Source organism: Octopus sinensis, linkage group LG9 (genome assembly GCF_006345805.1).
Source record: "Octopus sinensis linkage group LG9, ASM634580v1, whole genome shotgun sequence".
NCBI lineage: Eukaryota > Metazoa > Mollusca > Cephalopoda > Octopoda > Octopodidae > Octopus > Octopus sinensis.
Genome location: NC_043005.1, coordinates 95,847,883 through 95,871,400, shown reverse-complemented (window position 1 = coordinate 95,871,400; position 23,518 = coordinate 95,847,883). Strand labels below are relative to the sequence as shown.

General features: G+C 35.6%; 1 protein-coding gene across 4 annotated transcripts in view; it reads right to left on the bottom strand.

The window, feature by feature from the left end:
- The window catches only part of LOC115215549 (stromal membrane-associated protein 1), a 150,283-nt gene that overhangs the window by 13,724 nt on the left and 113,041 nt on the right, over nucleotides 1-23,518 (bottom strand). For all 4 annotated transcript variants that reach the window (XM_029784737.2, XM_029784738.2, XM_029784741.2 and 1 more), the window contains 3 exons: nucleotides 13,062-13,133; nucleotides 6,369-6,480; nucleotides 2,666-2,841 (listed from right to left, as the gene is read on the bottom strand). In XM_029784737.2, coding sequence (XP_029640597.1) covers nucleotides 2,666-2,841; nucleotides 6,369-6,480; nucleotides 13,062-13,133 — 360 coding nt within the window. The remainder of the gene's footprint in view (nucleotides 1-2,665; nucleotides 2,842-6,368; nucleotides 6,481-13,061; nucleotides 13,134-23,518) is intronic.

Here is a 23,518-nt window from a genome sequence, read left to right as displayed (position 1 = left end):
CTCCAACAAAAGAATACCTCATGAATGTGAGCCTTTATGTGTTTGCTAGAGCTGTTGGAAATAGAAGACAAATCTTCACTGAATTTTACTTACACACCTTATTGAAATATTGGCTTATAGGCTAATAATATGCAAATGCATTTTTGTGTTTAATTCTACATTCATAATTCTATTATACACACATGGCATATTCCTTAGGGCAGGGAAATTATAGCATCTATTGATAGTAAGGCAAGCCTTAAAAAAAAGTCACTGCTTGATAGGAAATTGCAAGGGAATTTGGTCTGAACAAAATTTCTTAAACTATCTTCATAATATATTACGAATTTAGCACTGCCAAGCCTTTCAAAAATAGTTTTATGGACTAATCTCTTAAGAAATTAAATTTTATAAAAGAGAAAGAAAAAGATTAATGTAGATATATAATAATTCTTATGTACATGTTTCTCTAAGAATGAACAGGTTAGGAAATGATGCATTAGACAGTGTAGTCTAGATATGGCCATCACTAGAATGCATTTGATCACATGTTTACTCGATCGAATTCAATCTTGGTGCTAACAGGAAATTTCGACTCTGCTACTAAACTTGTTTCTTTGTTACCAGATAAATGAAGTACAGTGATACAATAAGAACCTGCTAACTTTTCATCTGAAAAGTTAACAACCACTGCAACCCCATCAGGAAAATGATAAGCTTGGAGAAATGTTTAAAGCAAGTTTAGAAATCTATCATTCATATATATGTAAAATTAAACAGAATTAACCTTACAAAATTGATGTAATTACATAAACTAAGAATTCAGTTTCCCAAAACAAAAGCAAAACTATTTAAAAAAGATTTTGCCTTAAACAACACTACTTTCACAGATTTTTTGTATAACAATTTTTCCATGCTCTCTTGGGTTAAACATCTACAAGAATGTGACTATCTGTGTGGAATGTTATGTCATGTGGAGTCACCTGAATGCCCACTTTTAATACAAACCAATAAACCATAAAGTAGAAGTGGAGTTAAGAATAGAAAGGACCACATGTCATATGTTACATATTGCATACTCCTGTATTTTAAAACTCTCATCTACTTTATCACAAATCTCTCTGTATATAAACGGCAAAATGTCTGTCTGCGTGTGTATCCTTTATACAAATCCACAATTTTTCAGTTAGAGGGCTTGCACTTTCTATGGTCATTCAAAACCGTCCAAGGGTGGTCGTGCACATCTTTACATTTCCCCAGTCACCCCGCAAAGCCATTAAAAAATCAATAGAAGTGACTTTTTTGTGAATTTTCTATCCAAAACTCAATCAAAATGCCTGAAACTTGATATGCCAATTGAATGCCAGCTAGCTGTATGTGGTTGGTTGGAGATTTGGACAGTACTCGCGTGTATGTGCGCACGCACGCAGCTGTATATGCATGCGTTGCCGGGTCATAGTGCTAGTTAATAATAAAATAGAAATAGAAGTAGAATGACTTAATAGTTCTATATTATATTAGCAACAGTTTCAGGAGGAGAGTTGGTAGAATTGCCAGGACACTGGACAAAATGCTTTGCAGAATTTCATCCCTCTTTACATTCTGGGTTCAAATTACACTGAGGTCAATTTGCTGTTTATCCTTTTGGGATTGATGGAATAAACATCAGTTGAGCACTGGGGTCGATGTCATCAACTAGCTCCCTCCCCAAAACTTTAAGCCTTGTGTCAACAGTAGAAAGGATTATATAAATGACAATTAATTATACAAAATCAGAGCAATATTTTCTAACGCTACAGTAACAATATCTATATACTGACTGGTTCATTAGCATCATACATGTGGGTAGCAATAAAGGAAGACCTCTCCGAACTCTCAGGTCTGCAGGTGGTCGGTCTGCGCAGATGGAACTGCAAATGGCTCGCTATCTCCAGTGACCTTGCACAGGACTGTCGAGCGTCAGAGAAGAAGCTGGTTCAACCCACCCTGGGTGAACGATGTCATAAGTACAAGTAAGTAGTAAGTAGCAATGCACTGAAAGTATTTCAATGGAGTGAAATTTCATAACACGAGAGACTTCCTTTTCATAAGAGTAATCATAACTGTAACTGGGGTTAAAAGCAGACTAAAATTTCAAGATAAAGCTTAACAAGAAATTGAAAGTGGAATAAAGATGCTAATAGCTGTAACTTAATTTCAGATCTCAATTGATTAATGATAACCAAAGTATTTATTTTATGATTATTTGAAAAAACAGTGACAAACAGATTAAAATGTCAATCTTTAGCATTAAAAAAAAAAATGTTTGTACTTCATTCTTGAACCTCAAGAGAAATTACATTTTGAAGAGAGAGAGACGTTCTATAAGAGACTGTAAATGAGGATAAGAATGTATGTGCTGTGTTGCTGACAGAGTAGCTACACTGAAATGATGGTTTTAGTGTAAATCAATCAAATCAGAGGAATTTAAGATGTTTTGCACCAACAAGGTGTCTAGTTACAATGATCCACCAGCCCTGTAGCAAGGCAAAGAGATTTACCTTCCTTGCTCAAATCTGTAACCACACCATCATTAAAAATCAATGATCTATCAACAAAATGAATCATGCAATCAGATGAAATTATTTACTGTAGGAAACATGCATCTTAGTTACGAGTTAAATCTAAATGAAAATATGTATTGTACTTGTTGGAATGCCTGTTGGCTGGAATTGGCAGTGTTTGTAGGTGTCTGTCCAGAGGTTTGGCTTTGGACAGCATTTATAGGAGCAGCAGGTGCTGCATTGGCTGTAGAAGTTCCACTGCTTCCAAGGAAGTCATCTAAGAGGTTTGCATTGTTTGCAGAAGATTCACCAGGAGAGCCTGATAATAAAAAATAAAAAAATAAATACAATAAAATTTAAAAAGAAAACTTAAATAAAACTGTTATAAAATATTGTCACATGATGGATTAGCAGAATCATTAAAGCATTCATGAAAATGTCTTAAAGTATTAACTAAATAAGGCTCTTTATGTTCAGAGCCAACCAAGATGAATCCCATTTTGGTAGGCTTTATCTTCCAAAGTTGACCAAAGTTTATTTAATCAATTAACCTCTCCTATTAATTTTCTAGTTTGCATTCATGCTAAAATTACTACTACTACTACTACTATAAATACCACTTCTGCTTCTGCCACCATCACTACCACTACCTACCTCTACCTAGACACTGTAAACCATTGATCAATCTTTAAAAACGTTGACATGCAGGCATTAAAGCCTTCACATTCTGTTTTCACTTGATTTGTTGCTACTGGGTATGTGGGATGAAGAAACAGAGTACTGGTACCAAACTACAAGCCACAGAATATAGATAGCAACATCCCATTCATAGTCAGTTGATGAAATGTGACTTAAGTCAGTTACAGAAACACAGACTTTGGAACATGGCTTAACAGCTTCAACGATCTGATGGCAACAGTCTGAGCTAGGGAGAAGTATAATGTTTGTGATTGATTGTAATGTAATGATTGCGAGAGGTAATTTTAAAAAGCTTTAAGAAACAACAATTGGGCAAACAAATTGTTTTTCAAAAATAGCCATTAAAAAAAAATACAAGTTAATGCATAAGAAATCAATTATTTCCTAATTGCACATTTGTTTACTTAGTCATAGTACTAAATGCACATAGTGTATTTTCTCATAGTACAAATTTTAACCAGTGTTGTATGTGTACTTGAATACATTAGAGGCAAGAACAGGCATGGCTGTGTGGTAAAAAGTTTGCTCCTCAACCATATGGTTTTAGGTTCAACCCCACTGCATGGCATTCTAGGCAAGTCTGTCATGTGTATGTGTGTGTGAGCCCCACCCCCACCCCAGTAGTTATCAACCAGTGTTGGTTTGTTTACGTTCCCCTAACTTATCGGTTCGGCAAAAGAAACCGACAGAATAAGTAATAAACTTTAAACGAAAATAAATACTGGGGTCGATTTGTTCGACTAAAACCCCTCCAAGGAGGTGCCTCGGCATGTCTCCAGTGCAGTGACTGAAACAAGTCAAAGATCAATATATACACTCACGCGCACGACACGAGTCCGTACAGAGGAGTCAAAGGAGATAACTCATAAAGCTCGGAGTTGTCTCCCTTAGCTTTATTATCAGAGCGAGTGACTAATGGATAATAGTTTTATAACCAGTCAAGTTATAATAATAATAATAATAATAATAATGAAATTATTGTCTACAGTGCTCAGGTGCACCACAACTTGTCAAAAGTGTGTATAAAGCATATGCAGTAATGTACAAATGCCTGGAAAGCGAACAGTGTATGAGTCAGATGCTTGCTTGTGTGTATGAAGGGGGAGAAAATCAGGTGTATGTAAGTGTCAAACTGTGTTCAGTTTACTGAACATACAACTATCGCTACGTAATTACTTCGCTAATTTTCTTAAAAGATTAAAAATTAAAATAGTAACAAAACAAAAATCGATATGATGTATTTCTAGCTAGATTGTTAACAGCAGGTGGCGATTTATACGAAAGAAAAGAAAATCCCACAGTTGTCAAGAACAAAGAAACCGGTTTAATTAAACCTCAACTCGAAATATATATAGTGATCATAAAAAAGTTGAAATATGTGTGGTACCTTTTGGTTGTCTCACCCCCATTAAAAAAAATTGGATTATCTCCCCGCAAGTTTTATGAGAAATATCGGTACTTTTTGTTATCTCTCTCAACTAGGAAAAATTGTTTAACCCTCAATAAAAGAAAAAAAAAGGGAAAAGATGAAACATCTTATTGTATCTAATAATATTCTTATAACAAATCATTCAAAACAGAAAAAATTAAACATCTCACTGAATCTGATAACATTCTTATAACAAACTATTCCATTCCTATTGAGGAAGCTGAACGTCAACAATGTGCTGAAGTAGTGAATCAAAAGGATCTAATTCTTTTAATCCAATCTCTTGTCGCCACATAAACTCAGTTTTTTAGTGGGGAGATAACCCAGTTTTTTAATGGCAATTTTTTAATGGGGGTGAGATAACCAAAAAGTACCCACTAAGTATTTTACAAATTCAATAACAAAGAATAAATATATAAACAATAGCTATAAACAATAGCTATATATATATACATACATATATATATATATACACATACATACATATATATTATATATATATATATATATATATATACACACACACATATATATATATATATATACACACATATATATATATATACACACACACATATATATACATATATATATATAGGCACAGGTGTAGCTGTGTGGTTCCCAACCACATGGTTCCAGGTTCAGTCGCACTGCATGGCACCTTGTGCAAGTGCCTTGGACTGACCAAAATTTGGTAGACAGAAACTGAAACAAGCCTGTCATGTATGTATATATATATATATATATATATATATATATATGGTGTTGGTGATAGTGATGGGAGTGGTAGTGGCTGGCAGCAGCAACAGTCACAGCCTATCAGATGTGTTTATACCCTGCTAGTCATAATGTACTTTCTCATTGTTATAGCTTTCAAATGATGCCACCTCACTGGTTAGGTGGGCAGGCCAACATAACTCCTGACTGGGAATGCTAGTTCACATGGTTACCCATTTATGGTTGAATGGACTGGAGCAATTTGAAATTGTTTTGCTCAACAACACAATGCACTGCTGGCCTTGGGAATTGAACTTGCAATTGTGAGTGCAACAGCCAAACCACTGGTTTATGTATCTTTATATATCTATATGTGGAGGTGCAATGGCCAATTGGTTAGGGCAGTGGACTCGTAGTCGTAGGATCGCGGTTTCGATTCCCAGGCCGGGCATTGTGAGTGTTTATTGAGCGAAAACACCTAAAAAGCTCCACGAGGCTCCGGCAGGGGGTAGTGGCGATCCCTGCTGTACTCTTTCACAACAACTTTCTCTCACTCTTTCTTCTGTTGGCCTGCTCGCTTAGCCAGCGGGGTAGCGTCATTTGAAGACTAAAACAATGCGAAGTGCATTGTGACCAGCGATGTGTAACAACATCTGCTAGCCTGGTCGGTCACATGACGTGATGTATCTATATATATATAAGACTTCATCAAATGAGACACCTGGAGACTATGCTCAATGCTCTGTGAACACTGCAGTACCAAAGCCAAGCTGGTGGCCAAAATCAAGGAGGTGTTTGAAGATTTTCCCAGGGACACAGTGAGGAACACATGAACCAGGTCCCAGAGCTATGTAGAGGCCACAGGGAGGAAGATGCTTGCTTAAGATACCACAAAGTAAGATTGAACCTGAAACCATATGGCTGCAAAATGACAGCTGTGCCTGCATCCACAACATTACAATTAAATGTAACAATAAAAACAAATAACAAAACTGGCATACTCAAGTTGAGTAGATCATCAGCATGAGAACTCTTCTTGGTTTCTTTAGCAATCTCCTTTAATGGCTGAGCAGTTGTTTCTGTTACTTCTTTTGACTCAACCTTTTGAGAAGGCTACAAAATACAAAAATTAAATATAAATAATAAGATATTCAATCTGAAAAGGCTGAATCAATGAGCAAAACATCCAAATTTAGGGGAGGTTGACTCCAAGATATTTTTTTTTAAGTTCCTCTGTTCACTCCACAACATAAATGTGAAATGTCAAAGTTCTAAGAAATAGCTGCTGATTGTGACTTGCCATACATTTTATTTTGTTTAAATGCATCACTTCTAATAAATGTAATCTGGACTCCTCAAGGTGAAATGCCTCACCAGAACTCTCATGTAATAAAACATCTGAAGTAAACAAAAATGAGAACATTTTATTGAAGCTACATCATTGTCATCATCATTTAATGTCTACTTTCCATGCTGGCATGGGTTGGATGCTTTGACTGAGGACTGGCAAGCCAGGAGGCTGTACAAGGCTCCAATCTGATTTGGCAAGATTCCTACAGCTGGATACCCTTCCTAATGCCAACCACTCTGAGAGTGTAGTGGTTGCTTTTTATGTGCCACAGGCATGGGGGCCAGTCAGGCAACACTGGCATTGACCATGCTTGAATGCTGCTTTTTACGTACCAGTAGTACAAAAGTCCTTATAAATCAGATAAATGTCCCATAAAGAATCGTTTTAAAGAAGCCATTAAGCATAGTACTGTCTCACTCTTTAGGGCATCTTTTACCAATCTTCTCCAACACTTCTGATATTCATCCTTGTTAAGTACAAAATGTTATTTTTACACAAAATCAGATTTTCAATTACTTCTAGAATGCACGCATGTATGCAACATTTCTACCAGTAGCATAATTATTGCATGACAAATGAAATTATGACTGTTTTCAGTTTTCCTTTTATCTATCTATTATCAAATTTCCTGCTTCCTATACTAATTATTGCACATGCTATAACATTTTAATCAAAGCACATGGAAACTAAAAGCTTACAGAACTTTCTTTTTCTATGATGTCATCAATGCCATATTCTCTGATTCACAGTTCATGCACATGATAGAGTTGGAGTGTTTGGTGTTGAATTTGTATTGTATAAAAAAATCTCTACAGTAAATCTGAATTGTACCACTAGATACAACTTGAATAACATCAGTATTACATCCAAAATTTTGTATGTATACAAAATCATTTAAAATGTTTATAAATTCAATATAAATTTATATAAAACTATCTTCACAGCTTGTGTGTGTGTGTGTGTGTATGTGTATATATATATATATATATTATATATATATATATATATATATATATATATATATATATATATATTGTATATATATATATATACAAGCTGTATAATGAGATGTAAACTGTTCACATGTTCAGACTTGAACTTTCCATTTTATCATTATATGATCCAAACAAATTTCAGATTTAAAACTCTTCTGGTCCCAAGCATTTTGGATAAAGAATTATCAATCTGTAGTCAAAATACCATCAAAGTATGTTTCAGTGAATTAGGACAAACAAATTCTCCTGATTCTGATATACCTGTTTTTGATTTTACTTTTATATTTAGCATGAGGTAAAGTTTGTAGTGGCATAACAATTGCAGGTCTCCCAGACTGATGAAACTTCAGCTTCCGTAGCTGGTGTCTGGATATAAAAGCACGGGCAGCAGGAGTTTCAGAGGATTATAGTTTTGGACTTAAAAGGACAAGGAAAAATGTTTAGCAGAGAATTTGTTGAATTAGATACATCAGAGAGTAGAGATAAGCAGAGAATCAGTTGTATGAGGTGGACTCTTGAAAGTACCAAGTCACTGGAATGTGTAGTAAGAAGTTTGCTTCCCAGCCACATGGTTCTGGATTCAGTCCCACAGTGTGACACCTTGAGCAAGTGTCTTCTACTATAGCCTCGGGGCAACTAAAGCCTTGTGTGTGGATATGGTAAATGGAAACTGAAAGAAGCCCATTATGTGTGTGTGTGTGTTTGTCCCCCACTACTGCTTGACAATTGGTGCTGATGTGTGTACATCCCTGTAACTTAGCAGTTTGGCAAAAGGGACCAACAGAATCAGTGCCAGGCTTAAAAACAAGAACTGGGGTCGATTCATTCAACTAAAAACTTTTCAAGGCAGTGCCCCAGTATGGCCGCAGTCTAATGACTGAAACAAGTAAAAGGTTATGGTGAAATGCTAGGGATATTTGTTACATATAACCTATCTCAACATATTCAAATCCTTCAATGTCTTGACATGCTCAGTCTATTTTATTTGAAGCTACACAATCAGTGAATGCATGCTAAAAAGAATTTTGTTCAACATAGTGAACTGGCATTTTCTTAATAATGTTCAGTTTTCATTCTTTCTTCTTTCTCAATTAATCTAAGGTGAAAGATAAGTCTTTCTTTCATACCAAGATATAAATTCTTAAAAGTCATTTTAAGTTTTCAGCCAACCACACAAGTAATTTAAAAAGCAGACATTTAATAGTTAAATGCTTTTCCCCAACAATGAATTATCTACGGAGGGGAAATACCTTTCGGCAGGACTGACTTAGTAAATGTCTGTTCTTAAGGAAGGATAAAAGTTAAAACCAATATATATCACTAAATCCAGCTCTTATGTCAGACTATGAAACCTCACACTATCTAAAAATGATGGTAGCATTAAATAACATTTACTACATGTGTGAGAGAGAGAGAGAAAGATGCATCAATTAAACACAAGACTCCCTAGCTAATAGGCCAGCAGCTCATAATCTGCACGGTGAAGTCCAGTTGATTCTAAGTAGGTATTAATATAATTTGCAGCTGAAAGTAGTGGCTGTGTTGTGGAATTGACAAACAATTTCTTCGTCTGCAGGTTCTGAGAAAAGAAAAAAGAAAGAAAAAAGGGGGAGAAAAAGGCAAACACCTTACTGAAGAAATACTTTATTCGTTACTCTTGAAATTGGAGATAAATGCCAGTACTGTAGATCTTAGTGATTAGGAAAAGGATTAGCTAAGCTGATTCATGTATCAAGAACAGGATATATTATTAATGAATTAACCCGAGAAGAGCAAGCAAAATAATACATAAAGGAAAAAAATTTAATGCGTTTGCTGTCATGTAATGCTGTAGCTAATTGTTCTGGAATGGAAAGGATACACATATGTAGGACTTGAATTTTTAATAGAGTTAATTCTTGAATAATATATGTAAGTGGAGGCGCGTGGCTTAGTGGTTAGGGTGTTAGCATCAGGATCATAAAATTGTGGTTTCGATTCCTGGACCGGGTGACGTGTTGTGTTCTTGAGCAAAACACTTCATTTCACATTGCTCCAGTCCACTCAGCTGGCAAAAATGAGTAACACTGCGATGGACTGGCATCCCGTCCAGCTGGGGAACACATACGCCATAGAAACCGGGAAACCAGGCCCATGAGCCTAGCTAGGCTTTAAAAGGGCACATTTATAATATATGTAACAATTATCAATAATTTTTTTTTTTCAATCTATTGGCAAACAAAGCTATCTAAAAGTGACATAAATCAAATATTTTCATACACAGAAAATATTCTCACAAATCCAATTACCAACTATAAACCTCTTAATCATAAAGTCAGAGTAGTGCTTGATTTCCAGCTAAGCAAGCTGAAACAGAATAATATACCTTCACCAGAGACACAAACCAAGTTGTGATAATATTTGAACTCATGAGCAAGTTACTGGTACAAATCTGTTCTTTTCATACACTTACTATAATTCTAAGACATCTGAATAAAAATTACTGTCATGAGTTCACATGATCTGTAAGTTACCTAAATATTGGTTTCAAATTTTTGTTACAAGGTCAGCAGTTTTGAGGGATGGGGTAAGCTGATTACATCGACCCCCCCCCCCCAGTGTTTAACTGGTACTTATTTTATCAACCATGAAAGGATGAAAGGTAAAGTCAACCGTGACAAAATTTGAACTCAGAACGTGAAACTGGACACAATGCTGCTAAGCATTTCGCTTGGCATGCTTAATGATTCTGCCAGCTTGCCACCTTGCAGTTATCTAAATATTGCTATCTCAAACTAATTCGACCTGTTTTTCTGTGAGACCCCCACCCTTCACTGCTCTATACAAGATGATGTGAGCTGGAAATGTTCTCATTTTACACAGAATTATTAAGAAGTTGACAGACATCACCAGCATGAAAGAGGATGCCAGCCTGTCACATATTTTGCTCATGTGCTGGGTACCTCAGTCCAGCATTTCAAGCTATTCATTACACTGCATATTTGCTAAGCATATAGTGCAATACTATCAACTTTATGTCATTCATCATAAAGATTAACGTATATAAACAGATTTATGGCTAAGTATGTAATGGACAGCAGATACAGCCAAATAAACTGAACTTTGAATATTTTAAAGAGCTTCAGGAAAGAAAAGCATAAGGAGCACCTAACTAAACACTGCAAAACCACATAGTTTGGTTCCATTGTCTATACAATAGCCACAGTTCTTTCATTTTGACTTGTAATCTCTCTATATATAAAGCTGAAGTTGTCTATGTGTGTGGCAGGTTTGGAAGCCTTCAACTAACACTATCTCCTCCGAGACCCTGTGGCGCAAGTTGGCCAAAATTGAGAGAATGATAGAAGGCTTGCTCTTCCTTCCATAGATGAAAAAATTCAAATTGGACCATGTTAACACCAAAAATTATTTACATCAAAAAGGTGGGGGTTTTTTTCTATGAAAATCCATATTTTTTACAATTTTTTGACTGCTGTGTTGTCATTTTTCGGTGTATTTCAACCAGAAAAATGTTCACTTAAAGAGAATAACAAGCTACATAATACAAAATTTTTACTTTTCAAAAATTCCAATTCTAAAGGGTCAAAAAGAAAACAAGCCCAAGCAACGCTGGGCAATACTGCTAGTTAATACTATTAACAAGAAAACATTTACTCATGACCTGAAAAAAAAATAAAGTTCTCTTAACTCAATTTCCTAAGACATTGATTTTAAAAAGCTATACAAAATTTTTTTATTATTTAACTTAATTTTCTTTGTTGTTGTTTTTACTACAGTTGAATAGATGACATGTAACAACTGCAGATTTGATTCTTTGAATACGAACTGATGAAGCAAGTAATTTTGGAGCTGCATGTAAGTTAGGTGTGAAGTGGAAAAGACATTTCTTTTGACTTAAGAAGGGGAAACATTTTTATTTTATTTTATTTTTACCAAGGTTTCAACTTCTGATTGTCACAATTTTAAACAAACAGATTTATGGTTTAACCCTTTTGATACCAACCCGGCCAAAACTGCCTCTTTAAGTATTGAATTAAAATCTTCCACCAAATCTTAGGCACAATTTCTGTTCCCAACACTAGCTTAATGATAACAAAGTTATTTTACCAAATTCTTTGTTATATTTAAAATTAATTGAATGGAATACAGAGCATCTCAAAATAAATACGGTAACGAAAGGGTTAAAATCTGCCTTAAGTTAGATATTTGTGCAGCTTGAGAGATTTGTGTGGGTGTTTTTATCAGAAGACTTTCTAGCTGGAGGCCATTTTAACCACTAACAGATAAAACAAGTAAAGGAATACAGACATCCCAATGACTTGCTGTGAATCATTTGTGGATCAGTTTGGAAGTCTGTCTTGGTGATTATAATTTGTGATAGCTGTGATTAAATGTTTAGGCATCATCATCATCATCATTTAATGTCTGTTTTCCATGCTAGCATGGGTTGGACGGTTCACCCGGAGTCTGAGAAGCCAGCAGGCTGCACCAGGCTCCAATCTTAATCTGGCAGAGTTTCTACAGTTGGATGCCCTTCCTAACGCCAACCACTCCGTGAGTGTAGTGGGTGCTTTTTACATGCCACTGGCACAGGTATCACAACTACAATTTCCATTTGATTTTTTGATGTTGATGTACTTGACTCAATAGGTCTCCTGGGGTTGTTAATGGAAGATAGGACCATCACTGAAATGCTAGGCTAGAAACATATGCAACAAACTGTAACTGTCTCCCATTATCATCATCGCTTCATGTCCCTTTTTCTAGGCTAGCATGGACTGGACAGGTCTTATCACTCATTTGATCTGCACCATTTTGCACACATAGCAACAATGGAAAATGTTGGATTTTGTCAATGTATAGATTTTACTGTGTGGAAAGGATGTATTTTATTGAGAGGTTGTCCTATGTGAAAAGACTAAGAGCCCTTTCTATTCTGTATCAGTTCTTATTCGCTTATTACCTTCCCACACAAGGAGTCTACAATGAAGCAGGTGAAGTCCAGTGTCTTGCTTGTATGTCCCTCTTTCTGGCACACCTATTTCTTTACTACCCACAAGGGGCTAAAAACAGAGGACAGACAAATGGATTAAGTCGATTATATCGACCCCAGTGCGTAACTGGTACTTATTTAATCGACCCTGAAAGGATGAAAGGCAAAGTTGACCTCGGCAGAATTTGAACTTAGAACGTAGCAGCAGACGAAATACTGCTAAGCATTTCGCCTGGCATGCTAACGTTTTTGCCAGCTCGCCGCCTTTTCTGGCATACCTTCTACAGTTGGATGCCCATCTTACCATCTGCTAAATTAGACTCAAATACAAGCTTAAATAACACAGAATACTCACAGCATTTAGCTGAATCATTGAAGATGGTCTTCCTCGGGTTTTCTTTTTCTCGGGTTTTTCATCATCAAGTAACTAAAATGAAAAAGGGGAAAACAAAGAACATTTTCTAAGTATCTGATTAAACCATAAAGAAAAAAAAGGAAAAAAGCATTCACAGTTATTTAATGTAAATACAAATAAAATCTAACAGCTTCATATATATATGACTTAATTTTTCCTTTCACACCGTCTCTAATGAAGGGATATTATTAATTAATATTCTAGAAACAGCTGTAAGACCTTCTATCTATAAATGCTCTAATATCTATACAGCCTTGGTTTACAGCCTTGGTTTTTTTATCTCATTACGCAAAAAATTCATATATATATATCTTTCTCTCTTTTACTTGTTTCAGTCATTTGACTGTGGCCACGCTGGAGCACCGCCTTTAGTCGAGCAAATCGACCCCGGGACTTATTCTATTGGTCTCTTTTGCCGAACTGCTAAGTGACGGGGACGTAAACATACCAGCATCGGTTGTCAAGCAATGCTAGGGGGACAAACACAGACACACAAACACATACACACACACATATATATACATATACACGACAGGCTTCTTTCAGTTTCCGTCTACCAAATCCACTCACAAGGCATTGGTCGGCCCGAGGCTATAGCAGAAGACACTTGCCCAAGATGCCACGCAGTGGGACTGAACCCGGAACCATGTGGTTGGTAAGCAAGCTACTTACCACACAGCCGCTCCTGCGCCTATATATATATAAAATTATAAGTCTCAACAATACATACAACTGATATGTAAATTTATGGACAGAAGTAAAGATATACATACATATGTAAAATTTTTGACTGTAGTAAAATTAAAATTGAAAGGACGGCTAATATGTCTAAAATTATTGTATAATAGAAAATTATTTTGTCACCACCAATTTATGCTTTTGTCAAAAGATTCCTTCTAAGCTACATAAAAACTAAGTCATTTTTACAAAGCAAGTCCTTGAGCAGGGCTGACTGTAGTGTCAGAGTCAGAAGCAATTATTGGGCTATCAAGAGTCAGTACAATTTTTTAACCAACTGCAACTAAGTGTAAATTGTAAAATATAAAAATTTCTAAATTTGCAGATACTAATTCTACTGTTTTACTGAACTGGAAATAACTGAATCAGATTTAAGTTCTTCTATGGAGAAGGATCCGTTAAAATAATTCTGTTACTAAGAACAAGACAAAGTTATATATTTGGATTTTTTTTTTTATTAAACCCCTATTTCGTAGATAGAACATATCACAAATATTTTTTGCAAGAACAGATTTTTTAAACTTTTACAATATAATTTTTATGTCAATTTAAACTTCATCTTTCATGCTACATTCACTTCAATTTTATATTCATTGTTGTAAATTACTGAAAGGAGGAGTTATGCATTTGAGTTTATTTCTTTTAAAATGTTTATTTGTTGAGTTGCTTTGGGTGTTCAGCCTTAGTTTTAATGTGATTAAAATTCAATTAGTTTTAATTTAATTACTCGAGACTTTCGAAGTTGTAAACAAAGATATTCCTGATATTTTCTTGTAGTGTTTTTACCATTTTCATTTCATAAACTTTTGATAAAAACAACATTATTGAAAAGGTAAAAAAAATTTTTTAAAATCATAAGCTGATCTAATGCTTAACTGATTGCAATTTCTTTAATAAATGAATAAATATTTATAAAAAGCCAAGATGGTATAGCTATAGCCTTTAGACCTCAACTTTTTAGGGTGCTAAAAAAAGAAGCTTAATGATTCACATTTGTCATTTATGTTGCGTGTTTTCAATCAATTCACAAAATATGTGATTAGTCTAATTAAAAATAGAGAAGTCAGAGTTAATGGTACCTATTTCTTTACTACCCACAAGGGGCTAAACACAGAGGAGACAAACAAGGACAGATGGATTAAGTCGATTATATCGACCCCAGTGCGTAACTGGTACTTAATTTATCAACCCCTAAAGGATGAAAGGCAAAGTTGACCTCGGCAGAATTTGAACTCAGAACATAATGGCAGACGAAATACCGCTAGGCATTTTGCCCGGTGTGCTAACGTTTCTGCCAGCTCGCCGCCAGAGTCAATGGTACCACCATAATAAACTAGTGAGTAGGCATCGAGGTCTTGTGTACTGACTGCATAGTACAGTTTCTGCGGAAACTAATTATCTATCGTCTATTGCTCAAGTTTTAATATCAAGGATGAAATTACAACTCTTGATCAGATGGAATTCAACTTCTAGCACCCTAGTTCGTTTTTCAAATAATGTATAAAGATAAAATGACTGTAGTATGGGAGACACAAATTCTGTCAGTGATCAGGTTGCAGTTTTGAGTGATGAAACTTTTGACACCATATTACAAACAATAAATATTTAAGTGAAGTTGACAGTCATTGTATGTTTCTGAATGGTTGTGTCTTCCACTCTGCAATTTTTTTAGTTTCAACATACCATCTCTGGTCAAAACACTTGCTATGCAAATACATCTTTGTTTAAAGAAAGGCTTTTATTTTTCTGTCACTTTATAGAAAGTTTCCAATATCTAGGCCTGGAAATATAATCAATGAAACCCTAGTACTGGTGCAATAATTTTTGTGGTGGGTGGGTTGTGGGGTGGATTAGTTAAGCTGACAAAACTAATCCTTACATTACACTGAACAGAAACGAAATTTTTTTCAGAGCTGGCTACAGTTCAGGTTCAAAGTATTGACCTAAAGCCGGCACCAACCTCAAGACCTTTCCAGAATATATCCTTTTCTACTCTAGGCAGAAGGCTCGAAATTTTTGTGGTAGGGGCCAGTTGTTTAGATCAAACCCAGTATGCAACTGGTACTTAATTTATTGACTCTGTAAGGATGAAAGGTAAAGTCGACCTTGGCATTCTGACCATGTATGTTTGGCAATTCGTGTTCAAAGAAAATTGTGTGGTGGAACATCATAAAAGTATATGAATCTAGTGATATGAATTCATTAATTTTAGGTAAGAATATATATTTCTAGTCTTATATATATATATTTCTAGTCTTATATATATATATATATATATATATATATATTTTAAGACATACACACATGAATGCAAACACTGAATTGTGACAAACAAATGAGAGAAGAGTGCTCAATACATGTAGAGCAGTGGTTCCCAACCTATAGTCTGCAGAACTCTGGTGGTCCACGGGCTAAACAAAATTTCACACACACACACAAGGATAGCATATTAAAAGGAGTCCATGGGAAAACTCCTTTAAATACAAGAGGGCCTTGGTAGTATAAGGGGTTGGGAACCACTGTTGTAAAGTATAAGGTTTATTGAAACTGAATGCTTACTTATGACCCATATCTCACACCTTAAGAATGCAATAGTGTGAAACTCAAGTTGAAAGATAAGCATTCAGTTTCAATAAAAAACAACACACACATGCACATAAATATGTATGCATGTATAGTGTACTGTTCTGTTATTAGTGGGATCAGCACAAAAAGCACTCCATCTTGGGAAAGATAAATATCATTGAATATGCAGAGGATTTAGATGCAAGCTAAGCTATAATAAGTTTCATGTCTCAAGTAATACAACAGTCAGACAAACTCGAATAGCATGTCTTGTATTATCAGGCAATCATTCAGATTCACAATTAAATCCTGTGTATGCGTGTACACACACACACACACACAGGTATGAAACATTATATGTCAGTGAACAACAAGGAAGAAACTCTCCTTTGAGTGATGTTTTAACCAAAAACTGTCAAATGTTAAAAAAATTTTCAAGTTCATGAATTTTATTTAATTTAATTTTTTTTTTTTTTGTGTATCACTGTAAACAAACACATACCATGAGTTTATCACTAAGCAGAAAAATAATGAAAGCTGATATACATGATAGCATACAAGTTATACTCTCAATTATTAAGTAGGAAGCTTTGTCTGAATAAATCCATGGCAAGAGAAAGTTACAAGAACACTTAAATGCAAGGCACAGATAGGTCCAGAACTCCTGATGTTTCATGCCAAAGTTTTGTAAAGGAGTATGCTGTATATATTGCTATGCGGTCTTTGGTTGCGTGTAGTATAATAGTGTCTGATAGTCAAGGCAAGAGATGATTTGTGTACCATACCATCATACAAGAGACATGCAAAAAGGACTTAACATGTGGTATAATGTCAGCATTACGGAGTGGTTGGTGTTAGGAAGGGCATCCAGCTGTAGAAACACTGCCAGATCAGACTGGAGCCTGGTGCAGCCTCCTGGCTTCCCAGATCCCAGTCAAACCGTCCAACCCGTGCTAGCACGGAAAACAGACGTTAAACGATGATGATGATGATGATATATATACACACACACACATATATCACTATATATGCTAAAAAGGCAAGAGATGAAACTAGCTCTTATATGACTTTTAAAACTCTTGCAGTATATGATGGAAAAAAAAATTCATTTTCATTATCTATTATATGAAAAAATTTTTATTGCAATTTTAAAAGATTTCTTTTTTTTGCTTTGTCCTTTTACCAAAGGATAGCAATCCAAAAAAGTCCTATAACATAATGAAAATGAAGCAGATTTACTAAACATATCCTGAAAATAATAGTCATTCATCATCATAATTTAATGCCCATCTTCCATGCTGACATGGGTTGGACTGTTGGCATGAGAAACATATGGAACAACATTCAGAGAAACAGTACAATTGCTTTAAACAACCAGAAAACAAGAGTTAATAGTTAGCAGAACCTAGTTGTTTTCCAAATAAATCAATTATAACATAACTAGTTGTTAAATAACCTGATGACTTGAAGGGGGAAAAAATATAGAAATATATATATGTATATATATATATATATATATAAATGTGTGTTTTGAAAAGTATTCATCATCGTCATTTAACATCTGTTGTATTTATAAAAATTAATAAATCAACTAACTATAACAATAACATTAATTAAATATTGTGTTGGCATGTGGTGTGCTAGTGGTTGTAAGCTAGAATAAATAGGTATGAAACTTATTCGTAGAAGAAAGTCTTGCTTAAGCATACAATATCAGCATGTTAAGGGCACAAAAACAGTATATTATTTATATTATTAACACACTTTTTATAGGGCTAGTAATACTACAAATATCACTTAAAAAATGGTAAAACCAGTCATGAAACCAATTAGAATAACCCCTTGATACTGCATGATAACATTATAAAGATAACTATTTTTTTGTTTTACATGTTTACATTGCAAAAGTGGTAACCAAATGTGTAAAGAACTCTGAAATCTGTAACCACAAAGTTATAGAGAGAGAGAGGAGAGAGAGAGAGAGGAGAGAGAGAGAGAGGAGAGAGAGAGAGAGGAGAGGAGGAGAGAGAGAGGAGAGAGAGAGAGAGAGAGAGAGAGAGAGAGAGAGAGAGAGTATTTGATATGTTCATTTCGAAAGAAAATATCAAATTGTGAGAAAAGTTCACCTCAACTAAACTTGTGATAGTCAAAATAGTCAATGCAGAAATAAATTATTCTGATACCCATCTACTGAAGTTTAATTAAAAATAAGAAACAGTAAGGGATTATGAATAATTAAGGAGATAATCTAGGCCTGTGTACTGCGAAAGGACAAGCTATATGAAGTTGGCAGAGCATACAAAAGTGAACATTAATGTTAGTGTTCAGTTATTTATTAGAGTAAAAAAAATCTCAGAAAAATAAACATTAAATGCTCACATAAATAACTGTACACACACACACATACACACAAACTTAAATATAAAGAAACAATATCAGTACTTAAATATAAATATTTATATGACAGATTTGAAGAATGGGTAGAGATGGAGAAATGGCAGCGCCTGACAGTTGAAACCAATAGAAGAGAAACTGAATATTGTGTTGGTATGTGATGTGTGCTAGTGGTTGTAACCTAGAAGCTGAAATGCGTTCCTAGGAGAAAATAACATTCCCAAGTTTGTAAGAAATAATTCTGCAAGTAATGTACCTAAACTATTATAACCATTTTGTAAGAATTCTAATTTAGAAAGTATATTATGTCTAAACTATTATAACTATTGTTGTAAGAACACTCATTTTGAAAGTAATATATCTGAACTATTTATAGTGATATGGTCGCAAGACTTGAGCAATTAGAGAAGTTCTGCCAAAGTTCTGTAAATGGGAGAAAATAATTATAAAGATTTCTCATCAAAACTATGAGAAAACTAAAGAAGTATACAACCAAAGTGAAATGATTAGGATTTGGTAAATGTTCAAGATAATTCCATTGATCAGTTGAACGAACTTTGATGAGTTCTGAGATACTTAAAACAAAAACAAAAAAGAAAGATAAGCAAAAGACAAAAACAAAAATACAGTTGGTGTGGACATACAATAAAAGTGAATAATATTGTTTGCTTGTGCGTCTGAGGTGTCATTTTCTTTTTGTGCCTTATGTAACACACTCACTGGTAAAATTTCCACTTTTTTCTTATTTTTATTGTCCTAAAATTTTCATTGTGTCTTGCAACCTTTTCAATAGTTTTGACTGAGTGTGTTACATAGTAAGGCACAAAAAGAAAATGGCTCTCCCCAGACACAACAGAATATGCTTCTACACACGAACTCATACAAAGAATCTTGCAAACCAAATCCAAAAATGAAATGTTGTTTGCTGGCCATAATCAAAATGTGAAAATGACTAAAGGTGAGACAAACAAGGAAGTGAATCTAAGGTGTAACTCTAAAGACAAAACAAAAACAGAAAAAATGATGTAAGAACAGATGGAATGGTCACAGCTAGAACATCTCAGACAACAACAACAGTAGACAATGCGGAGGATGAGGAAGTGAAGAAAATGACACATAAAACAGCTGAAAGGAAATGTTAAACCATTGCTAATTTTTTTTATGTACAATTAATAATAATCACTAGTAAAACACATTTTCAGAAAAGTAAACACAGAAATAACAGAGTGGAACCACAAAGCATGTTAGATGGCATTGCTGCAACCTTGCAACGGGAACCATGAAATATAAAATTGACAGTGGTCAGGATGAATAAAAGAATACATATGCAGATGCCAACTTACATCAAATTCTTCTCTGTCATCAAAGGACTCTAAAGTTTTATAACTAAAAGGCATGATAATGGTGGGAAGTTGGTAGAATGAGTTGATAACATTACTGAAACTTATGAATGTCAGCTCTTGACTAAAATGTTGAAAAAAAAAAGCCTTATCAAAGAAGGAGACTGTTAATTAGTAAATGAAGTTCTATCTAAATAAGACGGCAATATTCATTGGCTAGATTGTGTACCGTCACAAGACAGTACCACTTTGCTATTCTGTCACCACAAAGCCACATTGAAGATAGATTAAACAAAGAGTGTATCTTTTTAGAAATGCTCATTAAGGATCAAGTTTCATTCAATTAGTGGTGAGAACTTTATATATCTAACGAAGACCAACATTGGCAATCTCCCACCTCCACTCATTTTAGTAACAAACTTCTTTAATATTTCATTTTACCAACTGATATTCAATTAGACATTCTTCAAGTGTTCTTAATAATGAAGAGTGAATTTGTAACACACAAAAACAGTGATGGTGATGATGGTTGTCATCATCATCACAACCACACCTATCATCATCATCATATACCCACTGCTTTACATTTGGTAGCATAAATTAAATAACCAGGTAGGATTAGGATTTCCTAACTAATATTTCGATTTTTCCTTCCATTTTTGGGGACACTTCAATCACATTACCACCACTTCATGAATTCTACAATTTGTCTTGTTAAAATTAGATTGGATGAGGAGGAGGAGGGAGTAACACCACTGCTTCCACCACCTCCACCAACAACAACAATTACAATATAACAGTGATAACATATGAAGACTATCTTTGCTGTCAGTGTGTCCATCATGTTATGTTTCATGAACACCCACTGAGTACACAGGGTACCCTGTATGGAGTCCCTCTTAAACCTCTTGTGCATATGGAGCATCCTTTCCCAGATGGCATCAGTGTCCTGGCTTAGCACTTCAGTACTGGCTAAGTTTATTTTAATGTCCTTCCATTCTAGGTTTTAAGTTTGGATTTTCTTTTCCAAATCTTCCCCAGGTTCCACTATAAAAACAAGGTCACCAGCAAATAGAGATATATATATATTTCTTTACTACCCACAAGGGGCTAAACACAGAGAGGACAAACAAGTACAGACAAAGGGATTAAGTAGATTACATCGACCCCAGTGCGTAACTGGTACTTAATTTATCAACCCCGAAAGGATGAAAGGCAAAGTCGACCTCGGCAGAATTTGAACCCAGAACGTAACGGCAGACGAAATACCATAAAGCATTTCGCCTGGTGCACTAACATTTCTGCCAGCTTGCCGCCTTATATATAGAGATATATATACATATATATACTATATATATATACATATATATGTATTATATATATATATATATATATATATATATGTATATATATATATATTATACAATATATACACATTATATATATACATAGGGCCACTCCTTGAAAAGGATGGCACACTCACAGGAAAACCAATGAGGGTAAGTGAAATACTGAATGAACAATTCAAGAGTGTTTTCACTCCACCCCTTGGGCATTTCCAAATCAGCAATCCAACTGACTCTTTACCACTGCAGATATAGAATCAGAGGGGCGCACGATAAATTACATCGATATAAAGGAAGACGATGTAATAAAGGCTATAGATGAAATGAAAACAGACTCAGCTATTGGCCCCGATGGATTCCGGCAATCCTCCTAAAAGTATGTAAGAGAGTCTTAGCAAGACCACTGCAGTTCCTCTTTCAGAGCTTCCTTGCAGCTGGCAAACTTCAAGAAAACTGAAGGAAGGTAAAATATGCCCTATTCATAAAGGAGGTAGCAGAGCGGAGCCAAGAACTACAGACCTATCTCTCTGACCTCACACATCAGCAAGGTCATGGAACGAATAGTCAGGAAACTAATCACCTTCCTTGAAGAAAATAACTTGCTGCCTGACACCCAACATGGTTTCCGACCAGGAAGAAGCTGCTTAACTCAGCTCCTACAGCACTATGACTGGGTGCTGAAACAACTGCTCAACCACTCAAATGTGGAAGTCATATATCTCGACTTCGCAAAGGCCTTCGATAAAGTCGATCATGGAATGATATGTCACAAACTGCGTGATCTTGGCATAGTTGGAAAACTAGGAGAATGGCTTCACGACTTTCTGAAGAATAGAAGTCAGGTGGTAGTAGCCAATGGGGCCACTTCCATTAGCAAGCAAATAGTGAGCGGTGTTCCACAGGGCACTGTTTTGGGACCACTACTGTTCATAATGGCCCTCTCAGACATGCCCTCAGCCACGCGGAGAGCCACGATCACAAGTTATGCAGATGATACAAAAGTTTCACAGGCAATACAGAACCCTGAAGACACTAAGCACCTGCAATATGAGCTGGACGAAATATACAAGGGGCTGAAAAGAATAGCATGCAGTTCATGCTGAAAAGTTTCAAGCTTTATACTATCAGCATGCAAAACTGAATGCAATACCCAAGGAATACACTGGACCCGGAGGGATTGCAATCCCAGAGGCACAATCAGTGCGTGACCTGGGTATTCACATGTGTGATGACGCGACCTTTCATGTACATGTTGCTAAACTGACAATGAAATGCAGACGGCTGGCTGGATGGATTCTTAGAACCTTTAGAACAAGAAAACAAGAAACCATGATGGTCCTCTGGAAGACACTTGTCCTAAGCCACTTTGACTATTGCTCTCAGCTATGGTCACCATCCAGTGTCAAGTTGATCACAGAACTTGAGGCGATCCAACGAAGCTACACGAAGAAGATAGCCTCTATGCAGAATGTAAGCTACTGGGAAAGACTCAAGAGATTAAAATTATATTCCCTGGAGCGTAGGCGGGAAGATATGCCATAAATACATCTGGAAGATCCTGGAGGGAAGTGTCCTGAACTTTGGCATCGAGAGTTACGCAAATGCCAGAACTGGGTGCCACTGCGTGGTGCCTAGGACTCCAAACTTGCCATCAAGATGTAGGACAAGATTCTGTGATAGCCTGGGCTTCCGAGCCCACAGCTCTTCAATATCCTCCCGAAGAACCTGAGAGACCTGCATGGGGTGGATACAGATGTCTTTAAAATGGAGCTGGATCTCTTCCTGTCAGGTGTCCCAGATGAACCAACTTCACGGCAGGAGGGGCAGATGAGGGCAGCTGCATCGAACTCTCTCATGCACCAAATAGCAGTTGCTAGAAAGCCTCCACGAAGTGAAACCAAGTAGCAACACCAAATGGCGGTGCCCCAGCATGGCCACAGCTCATAAGCTGAAACTAGAATCAATCAATCAATCATATACATATATACATATATATACAATATTATACATACAT